Consider the following 13,677-nt stretch of genomic DNA (forward strand, 5'->3'; position numbering starts at 1 on the left):
CTTGCTGACTAACAAGAAAGAAGGCAAAAGACCAAGAATGAACTGTGGGGGAAACATTTATATAGAGATCTCAGGAAATAACATCATTACCAACTAGTTTCCAAAACTAATAAGCAATTTTTGTTCTCAGAAAGAACAGTACAAAGAAATAAGAAATTGGGGCAAATATACTGCAAAAACATTGGTTGTTTGTTGTCATCTCAGCAAGCAAATTACCCCAGACAATGATGTGGGCCTATTTATCACAAAGGGCACTGTAATTTTCCCTATGACTGTTTTGCTGTAACTTTCTTTAAAAGCAATTTTCAACGTACATGGAAAAATAAAGGCCTTTCTAATTTAAAGAGAAAACATAAGCCACACAGTAAAATGCACATGAAAGTTCTTACTTTTTCCTCTCAGCACCTAATATCCTAAACAAATCTTTAAAGTATTGTGGAACACGGACCACCACATTCTCCGAGGGGCCAATGTCTTTCAAGTGTGGGTAGAGTCTGGTATCAATGACCTTCTTGATATAGCCCAGCCAGTCAAACTGAGGATAGAGAAAACAAATGAAACCTATGTTAAGGCAGCAAGTAAGAGAGCAGGCATTCAAATAAAGTAGGCCTAACATAATCCATTATGTCCAAGTCATTAAAGATGAAACTGCTCATCATTTGCTTATCCAGAAGCCAGAGTCAGATCATTACCACTCAGACCTAAGGCCATCATCAAAAATGGAGCCTGTATTCTGTACCACAGACTTCCAGAATAATAGATACTCTCATGTGTTAATATATGATGCATTCCCTTGGCTGTTCAAACCCTCTTCTCTCTCCATCTTCTCTCTGCCTTGCTCCCTTAGCCCCACCCCATCCCATGCCCATCTCTTCTTCTAGCTTAGTTCACTCCTCTAATCCCCTGCACTCCCTCTCTCAATACTCTCCCTCTGTCATAGTCCCCCTCTTCTTCCCCTAAACACAGACACAGCTGCCTCAGTACAGCATTGGTCTTCACCTCTGTGCAGCCTCCCTTATTTCAGGAGGGAAAAAGTCACAACACAATAACACACCTACAGTCTATAGAGCATCACCGTATGCCTCTAAAACAAATGCTACTTGTTTTTTGTATTGGTTTTCCTAAAGGCCGTTTTCTAACTCTTTTCCCCTTGTTTGCTTCCACTAGTGAGCCTGAAAACTAGTTACTAACTTGCCTAAGGCCCAGTTCCCTACCCCTTGCCCAACAGCAGGGATGGCCACATGACCCAGTTCTACTCAGAATTTTAAAAAGCCATCTAGAAATATTCTGAAGGGGGCACTTTTCTGTTTACCCTGGGAAAATAAAGAGGTCAGGTAGATCCATGTGTCCTTCCTCCTTTTCCTTGCCCTAATGTGGAGCTACAGCACCCACTTAGTGACCATGTTATCCAGATGAAGTCAAAAAGCCCAAGGAGGGTAAAATGTAAACATAAAGTCTGTGCAGTGTTAAACATCTGGGCCAGTACCAACTAGTCCCCATGGCTGTGTCATAAGAAAATGGCCTTATGGTGTTAAGCCACTATCAGAAAACTTTGTATTCCCTACAACTGAGGAGATTCTATTGCACACACAAGGATATTTTATGTGATAGTTGAACGATGATAAGCAAAATGATGAATAGTAAGATTTACAATGCCAACTTTTATACACAGATGAAATAGAATAGCTTATAATATATCAGGAAACAGAAATTTTTGTGGAGAGCTTTCACCAACCTGGGGAATCATAGCACTGAGCTCTGAGATGTTCATTTTGTTATACATAGCTTCACTGGTTCGGTTCTCATGTGGAATCATTATCTGTCAAAAAGAAATTTGGGTTATTTTTTCAAATGAATCATTTATTATTGCATGACTGCCTTTCACATGTGCCAGAACATCTGTATATTATTATCAACTATTTCAAGACTTTGGTGTGATGTCTAGCTGGTGGGGAAATTTTTTAAAAATCTAAAGCAAAAGCATTTTAGGCAGGATTAAGAAAATAAAAGGAAACTTACATGTCCTCTTAAGAAATATTGTCCCCAGTACAAAGAGTTCCCAGAATGCCCTTTTCCTCTACCATGTGGATAGGCCAAGTCCACTGCTTGTTCAGTTTTGACAATCAAGCTGAAGTTGCACAACTAAGGTCACTATTCCATGTTTATCTATGGTCTCCAGATAATGACCTGAACTCCTTGACCTCTAGAGGAAACTGGCCAGTGACCAAAAGGAAGCTATGTGCATATCATCAGTATCTGTGACCATTTTTTCTGACCTTCAGATTTCCCACTGCCAGAAGTATGAATTTGATCACCACTTGGGCAGGCATTGCACAAGCTTCTAGACTCTACCATATTTATTCTAAGCACTGCAACAATGACTCTTCCTCAAGTCATCTTTATCACTTCCATTGGCTGATGACCATAGCTCCTTTACCATATCATCATCTTGCTCCAGTGCCTTCTATCTTTCTATTCCTTTGTATTCATTCATCTAGCCATCTCTCATCTCACCTACAACTCCCCTATCCTCATAGATCAAGCCCATTATCACCATCTCCATGGCTCAGACTAATTTACGATTGCCTGAGGTTTATATTCTCTAACAAGCCTTTGCAATTGAACTTCATTTGGTACCAATCACCAGTGCCACTCCATGGATGAGTCTTCTCTCTCCTTGTTCAGTGTCTCAGACAGGGCCAGAGTGGATGAATATTTTGTAGCTATTTTTACTTATTTGGATTTGATGAGGCTTTTTTCCATCCTCAGCCTCAAAAACTTCCCTAAAACTACGTATCTCAGTAATCTTGGATGTGCTTAGTCACCTGAAGACTAGGAGAATGAGAGGAACATTTCTAACAGGCCAAAAGTCTGTACACCACAGATATTTCAAGTCAAAATCAGAGGAGTGGAATGGCAGGCAATTGTCCCTCTGTTTGAAATACTTCAGTGCCTTCACATCTCCCTCCCCACCCTCCACTGGAGAGAGGCAACAAGTCTCTTACAGTTTCCTTGCTGTTTGTGAATCCTAAATCCTCAAAGGATGTCTGCATATCTCCTCCACCCTCCTCCTACTTTCTCAGCTCAGAGTCCCAGCTCCGGGTTGAAGGTCTTTGGTCTCAAAGCTGTGTTCATCTCTCCAACAGCTGCTTCCTTCCACAGATAGACTTGTCACTTCAGTTGCCCTCTTGACCATTCTCAGTCTTACCCTAGCCCACCTGTTTTCAGATTTCTTTTTGGTCTAACCTCCTCACTCAAGGCAGAGCTTTCCATGCTATTTATCACACCTTCAGTTCAAATTAGTAGTCTGGACCTCTTATTTGCTTGGGAAAAGAATCCAGAATCCAAACAGCCTTTAGATATGGCTTCTAGGCATATCTATAACAATCTTCACAACCTTCAAATGACATGCAGTAATAAAATTTTTAATGTGATGTTGAGGTTCATTAAGAACATGTTTTAATATAGAGTGAAATAGAAACACAAGGGAAGAGAAACTTTAATAAAAGGATAGTATAATGTGCCCTAGAATAGACACAGACTTGATAAAAAAGACTTTTCAAGAATAAACTGGGAGTACACACATGTATGTACAGTGCATGTATGTAAGTCAGAGGACAACTTTGGACACTGGTCCTCACCTTCTACCTTGTTTGAAGCAGACTCTCTTTTTTGGCTGCTAATGCACTGAGTATACCAGGCTAGCTGGTCTATGAGCTTTCCAGTATTCTTTTGTTTCAACCTCACATCGCAAAGCAGATTATAGACATGTACCATTACTCCTGACCCTACATGGGTTCTGGGAATTCAATCGCATGCCCTCATGATTGTATATCAAGTGTTTTGCCTACTGATTCATCAACCTAGCCCCTAGAAATAAGCTTTGTGTTGTGAATAGGAATTTGGACAAAGATATATGTGATGATCATCGCTGTAAGGGGAGGCCTAATTCCTCAACCCTACCCTTCATCCCAACTCTGTATCTCAACATACCACCACCAGTTTACAGAACACAAAACCAATAAACACTTGGACCTCAGAATTTTTGGCAACTTCCATTTTAAAAGATCACCAAGGTTTTCCACAAGCAGATGTCACCACATTAATTCTCTCTGTTCATGAGAATATTTAGGGATTTAATACCTTGCCTCTTCTAGAAAGCAGTCATTTTATAAACAAAGCTAACTATTCAGAATTTAGCATTCTCCAACAAATTAGGTTTCACTCCCCTCCCCCTTTCTTGTCTGTAAGATGATATACTCAGAATATAGCACATGACATAGTGACAGTCATTAAGGCAATACAAAAAAGGGAATATAAGACCAAGCACCACGGGCTGTGGTGGCACACACCTTTAATCCCCAGAAATCTGGGAGGCAGAGGCAAGTAAATATCTGTGAATTCCAGGCCATCCTTATCTACCTATGGAGTTCTAGAATAGCTGGGGCTACATACTAACACCTGTTTTCAAAAAAAAAAAAAGAAATATAAAGAAAGATAGCTTCAAAGTAGCACCAGCAAGGCAGCTTTCAATTTTAAAGTGTGCCCGCTACAGTTTTCTACATCAAACTTCAGATCCCATATTGATAACTTTCTCTGAGCTCAAATTTTATCAGAGTCACTCTGAGTAGAGATGATACAAGAAAAGTAGGTTGGATTAAAATTACCCTCCAGGACTAGGGCCATAGCTCAGCAGTAGTGTACATATTTAGCACGTGTAAAACCCTGCATTCAACCTCCAGCACCACAAAAGGGGGGCAACTTTCAATGAAATCAATATTTATTGAATATCTGTCTTCTATTTGGGCCATACAAACATTCCTCTCTTACTACAGTGGAATAGCACATAGACACTGGCTTAAACCAGAAAACTGGAAGAAATGAGGAGCCTTAATTCCTGTCATGGTTCTCTTTTAACCTCCCAAAGAGGATGCTATTACTATTACCTTGGATAAAAAGGGCAATGGTATAAAAGGTTATCATTGTTTTCAATTTATATTTTCATTCAGTGTGTATTGTTTACAAAAGTAAAGAAAAGTAAAGGACATGGAGAAAAAAAGAAAAAAGAAAAGAAAAAGGGTTGCAACTAAGACTTACCTCAGCTATCTTAATTTCCAGTCTAAGCACTGATTTCATGTCATGTTCAGCTCGAGAGCTATTAGCTCCTAAAAGCACAGCAGTGTCCACCATGAATTTGTAAAGGGCATCCCGATACTGTAAGAGATAAAGAAGCAAGTGTCCATGACAACAGCCTGGTAGGAAGTATGGTTTAGAGATACAGAAAAGCAGAAGCAGTAGGGGGAAATAAGCTTGCTTCATTTTCACTTTGTACTCAGAGTATGAAACCAGCATTATGCAATGCCAGCCACCTACCTGCCACTTTGAGAGGAAAAATAAGAGTGATGAGCAGATGGGTACTATGTCTATGACAGATAGAGTTGCCTAGGCATCAAACATCAAGCAAACTAGTTTTCTGGTAACTGGTGATATTATGGATAAAAGAAACATCTCCAAATGAGTCCAGAATAGAAAAAGTAAAGGTCAGTTGTCTCCTTTCCAGGCAAGTGATTCTTTAATAAAGTAATGGGAAAAAAAAAACTGTTTCTAAAAGCAGAGGACCTGATCCATGAACACTAATGCGAAGTGTGATTTATTCCCACCCAGCTCCATTTACCCGGCTTCACACTAAAAAATAAAAGATGATTACAGTGGTTGGAGTCCTGTGTCTTTTCACTTTCAGTTTCCAGAGAGTATTCATCCCTGGCTCACGGGAAAAGGGAGAAACGATAGTAAGAAACCTAGCAACTATCAAATACAGAGTTCCATCTCTAAGGTACACCTTGACCCTGCAAGCTATTCTTACTGTGTGACTGACCTTAAGACCTATATGTTTCTTGGTAGATAGCCAGCCTTTTAATAAATGAAATTCAGTCAGCAAGACTTGCTAATAGTCTTAATTGGAGAAAATGGTTTGCCCTTCCCCAAGTCTACTGAAAAAAAGTGTTCAGCTAGCTCAGTACACAAGGAGCTTGCTAGGCAAGCTGGGCATATGATGGGGAAAGGCATATAAATGAAAAACCAAATAATGCTTGAGTCTGTTTTTAAGTGTGTACTCTAAAGTGATGAAGACAAACATGTAATAGCTGTAACATGAGGCAAGCAAAAAAAAGATGTTTCTTAATAAAGCCACTGCAGGCATGAAAGCTGAAGAACTAGAGGATTTCAGCCCAGATAATTTGGAGACATACCATTTGAGGGGTTTGGGAACAGTAAGAAAAGTGTCCGTCTGTTGGAGAAGAACAAAAATAGGTGAGTTTGGAAAAAGAGGCTGAAAGCAATCAATGAAGAGGCCTTGAACTTCTTCAAAGGGATTTAGACTCTATCTTGAGAGCAAGACATACTGGAAGTGGTGGTGTGGGCACAGAACTTACCAAGTGATGCTAAAGGTCTTTTGAAGTGACAGTGGTTACAGCTAAATATGAATGGCTGTAGTTAAGCCAAGAATGGACAGAAATGTGATTTAGGACAGATGGAAAGGGAGGCAGGTGCTTAGAGGGAGAATTCCTTGTAAAGATAATATTACTTGGACTTGGTTAACTATAGGGAGAGGAGATGATTTTAAGGCTGGTTCCTGAGATCACAGCAGAAGCAAAGGTTCCCTAGCCTGGCAAAAAGTTGACTCAAGAAGGAAAACTTGGCAACCTCCTTTAATGAGTGTCCTCTGCCTGAAAGATGCCTAAGATGTGGGCTAGTTTGGGAGCATTCCACATATAGAGATTATCAGCACAGACCCAGGAAACCTGGATGGGACATGTGAGGCTTGTTTGAAGAGTTACCAAAGTTTTCAGTGTGAATTCAAATTGTCAAAATGTACTAGCCCTGTCCAATGTCCAAGAAACTACCCTGTTTCCACAAAAAGTCTAGAATTCTAACCTGATTAATTCTTTCTGTTTCTCGTTACCCAACATTAACCCAGAGCTCATGTTAAAAATATAATGCCAGCCCCCCACCCTGTTTAATAAATCAGAATCACCATGGCTTGAGCCATATTAGTTAGATATTTCCAAGGTGACATTTTAAACCTGTTCAGCTTTGAGTGTTCTTCAGTTTGGCAAATGGTAGGTGAATGATTTGCACTCCTGAGGACTGTTAGCTCATATCCTGGTTGCGTCACTGAATATGCTATCTCCTCATCTAAGTGATGAGGGCCCTAAACAGGCAATTTATACAACCTTCATGTTCCTGTTTCTAAAAGACAGGAAGTAGAACTGTCTGCCTAAATCAGTGGTTCTCAACCTTCCTAACACTAAGACCCTTTAATACAGTTAGGTCCTCACATTGTAATGACCCTCAACCACAAAATTATTTTGTTGCTACTTGATAACTGTAATGTTGCTACTGTTATGAATCATAGTGTAAATATCTGATATGTAGGACATCTGCTATTTGAACCCCCAAAAGGGTCATAACTCATCGGTTGAAAACTACTGGCCTTCAGTAGGAGAGGATGCACCTAATCTGGGAGAGACTATATATGCCAGGGTAGAGGAATACTTAGGGGGAGGGCCACCCTCTCAAAGGAGAAGGGGAGGGGGAGCTGCATTTGGGACGTAAATAAACAAACAAACAAACAAATAAATAAATAAATAATAGCTGAGAGAGAGAGAGAGAACAAGAGAACACTACTGGCCTAAACACAAGGTCTCTGCTTCCTGCAATGGGAATGTGCTCAGTGAAGTTATGATGCTTATTTCCAGGGGGAAAAAAAGGAGGCATTTTAAAGCAATTGATGAACCAAACAGTAGCTTGACAAGACTTGTTCTTGAACATGAGTAAAACTTACAGATTTGGCTTCGGTAGTGTTATCCAGGAAATCTTCCCTCACAGCCAGGGAGAGTGTTGCTTGATCCAGCTGGTAAAACAAAAACAGAAAGCATGGTATTAACATTTTAAATTCTTATGTACCATGTTAACAAGGGTCACAGGCTCATTGGCAGCCCAGCCATATTTTGAGTTTGTGTTGCTATCACAAGAAATAAGTTCACTCCTTTCAGAACTGCATGCAAATAGGCATTTTGAGAGGCCTAACTTATCAGCAACCTGCTCTCTTCTTTTCTGACTTGTGCTTTCTGTTTCTGATATTTCACCAACACTAAGGCTACTGGGTCAGAATAGTTATCAGAGATTATCTGGCAAAAGCCAGACAATTTATGATTTTTCCAAGGTCACATGACTGGACAGAGCTCATAGTAAAACCACTTTCTGTTAACAGATCTGCTAATCATATCATGTAGTGCTTTGGAATGTCCATCTGGGTGAACCTGATACATTAGACTTCCTACCTCCTTATCTCAAAATAAAGTATTTCTTTAACTCAAAAAGAATTAACTGGTATTTTTGAATAGCCTTTGTGACTTTTAGAACCTTCTCTGCAAAGTTAAGGATAGGTGATAGAAACACAAATAATGATCAGATTTTAATCTCAAGTATTTTCATCAATTTTTCACATGTAAAATCTATATAAAATTATAGTTTTCCCTGAAAACTCCCTCCACATGCAGCAAATTCTATAAAAAGCTAAGTTACAGTGATGCTACTATAAAATTTAAGGGAATATTAGTGTTGTTTTTGTGAGGAAAGTGCATTCAAAATGTCTGTGTAGCCTTTATGTATAGCTAACTGGCCTAAAACAACAGTCACAAGCCATCTTGGCTTCATCCTACTGGAATTCCCAAACTGCAATTGTTTCTTCCAAAAACTAAGTAAGCCAGAATCATAAAACAAAACATGTTGATTAAGATGCTTTGGCCTTAGCCTCGCAATGTCTTGAAGTGCCAGGGTAGGGGGCATATCCAGGGGACCCCCACTAGCTCAGAAGAGAAGGGGGAATAAGGGAAGGATTGTGGGAAGAGGTGATGGGGGGAGGGGTTAGTGAGCTAGATGTAAAGTGAATAAATAAAAAAGTTAAATTTAATGTTAAAAAAGATGCTCCGGCTTTCAATTAAATTTGGATCATTCAGTGACTCTTGTGAGCTTCAATCTCAGAGGAAAGGAAAATATACAAATAATATAAAGAAAGTCACAGCTTCCTCTAATGAAATGAGGTTAAACTCACATAAAGTGAAAGTTTGGATAATTCAAGTGAGGTTACCAGATCTTTTACAAACCTTCAGATTGTTATGGTTTCTAGAGAATATTTTAAATATACTACTAATGGATTGAATAAGGTCAGTCAACTAAATTTCATTAGAAACACACAAACTCCTGAGGCAAAGTCTTTCTCAAGAAACCCATACAAATACATCTTATTTTTCTGGTTTTTAAAATCCTTGCATTTACAATTGATATGAATGTTTCCATTTCAAAAGAAAAGAAAAATGTTCATTCCAGCACTTGAGAGGTACATGGACTGGCAGTTCAGACCAGTTTGAGCTACAGAATGGGTTACAGAGTGTTTTCTTAAAACAGTCCGAGCTATGTTGTTTCTTTTTAAGTGATTTTATGAAATCAGATACATTGAACTGAAGATATGATTTTTGTCTAATTACAGTTGATATGCCAATATCAATTAGAATAAACTGTTAGGTGAGAAAGTAATAATACAAAGAGAAACATCTGAAAATTATCCTACAGGAAAGGAAAAAAATTAGAGAAACTCCATTTCTAAGAGAATCGCTGATTAACATCATGAATTTTGCTGGATGCCACTGTTGACTAGTAGCTACCACAGAAACTCACAAAATTCAAGTGATCCAAACCAAATAGCTACAATGGCAAGTAAATGATAATTAATCTTCCTTGTCTGCATATAAAATGAGACTCAAAAGAGATGAACTAACATACACAGGATGATAGGGAACTCTCAAAGCTAAACTGAAAGGTTCAAGGTTCTTGACACCAAATCCAACTGTTATCATCACACAAGTGATTTTCAAACTATGTATTTAACAATTACATTTTTATGTATAATTTATTAATGTGTGTGTGTATGTGTCTACACATGGATGCATGGTATACATGTGGAAGTCAGAAGACAACTTACAGAAAAGAGCTCTCTCCTTCCATCCAGTGGGTTCCAGACATTGAACTTAGCACATCACCAGGCTTGTCAGAAAGCACTTTTACCTGATGAACCTTTTCATGAGTCCTTAAAAACTTAAAACTAACAAAACAACCAATGCATGCACACGAGTTGTAGAATTTTGAAAGCCACTCCATAAATTTTGTTGTCAAGTTCATTAGGTTCCACACAGATCTCAGAACAAAATTGTTCCTACCATATCTAGACACATATCTAGACGCAGTTTCATGACTATGGAAGCTGTAGCTCTCTGTTGTTCTGGAGAGGAGGTTAATTCAGATGTGTGAACATTCACTCATGTAGTTTGATACAAACAAGGATAGAAAAGCCAATGTGAGCTGCACTCAAATGCCAAGCAGTGCTTAAACACTTCAGTTTAGAACAAGCTGCCATCTTGGCAAAAGAAAGCAATAATAAGTACACAAGTGCCTCCTCACATTTGGAAAGGATTCTATTATTGACAGTGTTTCTAGGACCAGTGTAATTGAATTCTAAGTGTGCAAGGCAAGCTGTTGCCAGGGTCTTCTGTTTCCCTTCTCTTTCTCTAAATTGGCATTAAAGGTGGACACGAACGAGTATTAAGGATTTTGTTTGTTTGTTTGTTTCTGTGGTTTTGGCACAATGACTTTGGTGATGGTGTATTACTCCTAACTGGTATCAGGAGGCATACGATATCTGTGTTTCTCATTTCTAGTAATGCTACCACTGATAGTTGAGTTCTAGTGACATCATTGCATGAATTTCCCAAATGTTCACCTGACCATTTTAGTAGCTATTGATAGTTCCTAAATCTATTGGATCTTTAATGATTTAAGTAGTGGTTATCTAACCCTTTATTTCTCTTGATTTTTTTTAATTTTAATTATGTATATATGGGATGGAGGGGTATCTCAGTGGCTAACAGCACATAGTGTTTGCTTTTTCAAAAGTCCTAAATTCAATTCAGTTCCCAGGATCAAAACCATCTACAACTCTAGCTCCAGGGAATCTGAGGCCTCTGGCCTCCATGGGTATCTACACTCTTATATTTTTGGTTGTGAGCCTAGCCTTTAACGGCTGAGCCATCTCTCCAGCCCGCCAGGTATCTACACTCACACACATCATTCTCTCTCTCTCTCTCTCTCTCTCTCTCTCTCTCTCTCTCTCTCTCTCTCTCTCTCTCTCTCTCTCTCTGTCACACACACACACACACACACTTTCACACACAATTAAAACACAAAAGATAATATTTTTACACAATTCTTCAAAGACATGGAAAGAGCAATTCTCAAATTCATCTAGAAGGGCAAAAAAACCAGAATATCGAAAACAATTCTTAGCAATAAAAGAACAGCTGGGGAAATCGCCATCTCTGACCTCAAGCTTTACTACAGGGCAATAGTAATGCATGGTATTGGTACAGAGACAGACACGTTGATCAGTGGAATAGAATTGAAGACCCAGAATATAAAACCACACATTTACAGTTACTTGATCTTTGACAAAGACACCAAAGATACACAATTGAAAAAAGAATATATCTTCAATAAATGGTGCTGGTCTAACTGGCTTTCTGTATGTAGAAGAATGAAAATAGACCCATATTTGTCACTTTGTACAAAGCTCAAGTCCCAATGAATCAAGGACTTCAACATAAAACCAGATACACGGAATCTAATAGAAGAGAAAGTGGGAAAGAGCCTTGAACTCATTGGCACAGGGGGAAATTTCCTAAACAGAACTCCAATAGCTCATGCTCTAAGATCAAGAATTGATAAATGGGACCTCATAAAACTAGAAATCTTCTGTAAGGCAAAGAACATAGTAAGACAAATCGGCAACTACAGATTGGGAAAAAAAAACTTTATTAACCCCACATCTGATAGAGGGTTAATATCCAAAATATATAATGAACTCAAGAAACTAATCATCAAAAAAACAAGAAACCCAATCAAAAAATGGGGTTTAGAACTAAACCAAGAATTCACAACTGAAGAATCTCGAATGGCTGAGAAGCACCTAAAGAAATGTTCAAAGTCCTTAGTGATCAGAGAAATGCAAATCAAAACATCCCTGAGATTCCACCTCACACCAGTCAGAATGGCTAAGATCAAAACCTCAGGTGACAACACATGTTGGAGAGGATGTGGAGAAAGAGGAACACTCCTCCATTGCTGGTGGGATTGCAAACTGGCACAACCACTCTGGAAATCAATCTGGAGGTTCTTCAGAAAATTAGAAATAGATCTACCTGAAGACCCAGCTACACCACTCTTGGGCATATACCCAAAAGATGTTCTACCATGCCACAGGGGCATGTGTTCCACTATGTTCATAGTGGCCTTATTTATAATAGCCAAAAGCTGGAAACAACCCAGATGTCCCACAACAGAAGAATGGATGCAGAAACTGTGGTTCGTTTAAACAATGAAATACTATTAACAATGAGGACATCCTGAGTTTTGCAGGCAAATGGATGGAACTAGAAAATATCACCCTGAGTGAGGTAACTCAGAACCAAAAGAAAGTGCATGGTATTTATAAGTGGATTTTAGAGAAAAAAAAAGTACAGAACTCCCAAGATACAGTCCACATGACTCAAAAAGGTCAACAAGCTGAAGTGCCCAAGTGAGGAGGCCTCAGTCCCACTTGGGAGAGAGAAGAAAGCAATCAAAGTGGGGAGGGAGGGAGTGACCTCGGAGGGAAAGTGGACAGGAGGGGTGAAGTTGGGGTGGGGGGAGGAACCTGTTCTGGAATTGGGTGAAGTAAAAGGATTAAAGCCCTGAGGGCCAGCAGAAAGAATGGAAACAGCAACCTCAGGAGGTAGGAGGTGGGGGACCCTCCAGAATGCACCAGAGACCTGTGAGGTAAGAGACTCTCAGGAATCAAAGGGAGGGAACTTAGATGAAATGCCTGACAGTAGGGAGAGGGAACTTATAGAGCCCACCTCCAGCAGGAAGATAGGGAATCAAGTGAGGGATGGGGTTGCCATTCCACAGTTACATCTCTGACCCATAATTTCTCCTGTCTGTAAGAATTACAGGGATGGAAATCAAGAGGAGCCTGAGGAAAAGAAATTCCAGAGACAGGCCCAAAATGGGATCCAGCTCTAGGGGAGGTCCCAAGGCCTGACACTATTATGGAACCTATGGAGCATTCACAAAAAGGGACCTATCATGACTGCTCTCTGAAACACCCAACAAGCAGCTGAAAGAGTCAGACGCAGATATTTGCACCCAACCAATGGACAGAAGCCGCTGACCCCTGTTGTTGAATTAGGAAAGGCTGAAAGAAGCTGAGTAGAGGGCTGGCGAGATGGCTCAGCGGGTAAGAGCACTGACTGCTCTTCCAAAGTTCCTGAGTTTGGATCCCAGCAACCACATGGTGGCTCACAACCACCCATAATGAGATCTGACGCCCTCTTCTGGTGCATCTGAAGACAGCTACAGTGAATTACAGCTACAATGAATTATGCTGGAGCAAGCGGGGTCAGAGCGAGCAAGGCAGCAGAGGTCCCGAGTTCAATTCCTAGCAGCCACATCATGGCTCACGACCACCTGTATAGATAGCTACAGTGTACTCATACAAATAAAATAAATAAATCTTTAGAAGAAGAA

The 13,677-nt window shown here is 39.7% G+C and overlaps 1 protein-coding gene across 3 annotated transcripts in view; it reads right to left on the reverse strand.

The window, feature by feature from the left end:
• Nucleotides 1-13,677, reverse strand: part of Phex (phosphate regulating endopeptidase homolog X-linked) — a 258,664-nt gene that overhangs the window by 189,205 nt on the left and 55,782 nt on the right. For all 3 annotated transcript variants that reach the window (XR_004120468.1, XM_031376718.1, XM_031376727.1), the window contains 4 exons: nucleotides 7,844-7,912; nucleotides 5,098-5,214; nucleotides 1,736-1,819; nucleotides 390-535 (listed from right to left, as the gene is read on the reverse strand). Coding sequence is in view for 2 of the 3 variants with exons in the window: in XM_031376718.1 (XP_031232578.1) it covers nucleotides 390-535; nucleotides 1,736-1,819; nucleotides 5,098-5,214; nucleotides 7,844-7,912 (416 nt within the window). In the remaining variant the exon portion in view is untranslated. The remainder of the gene's footprint in view (nucleotides 1-389; nucleotides 536-1,735; nucleotides 1,820-5,097; nucleotides 5,215-7,843; nucleotides 7,913-13,677) is intronic.

The sequence above is a fragment of the Mastomys coucha genome, chromosome X (genome assembly GCF_008632895.1).
Source record: "Mastomys coucha isolate ucsf_1 chromosome X, UCSF_Mcou_1, whole genome shotgun sequence".
Taxonomy (NCBI): Eukaryota; Metazoa; Chordata; class Mammalia; order Rodentia; family Muridae; genus Mastomys; species Mastomys coucha.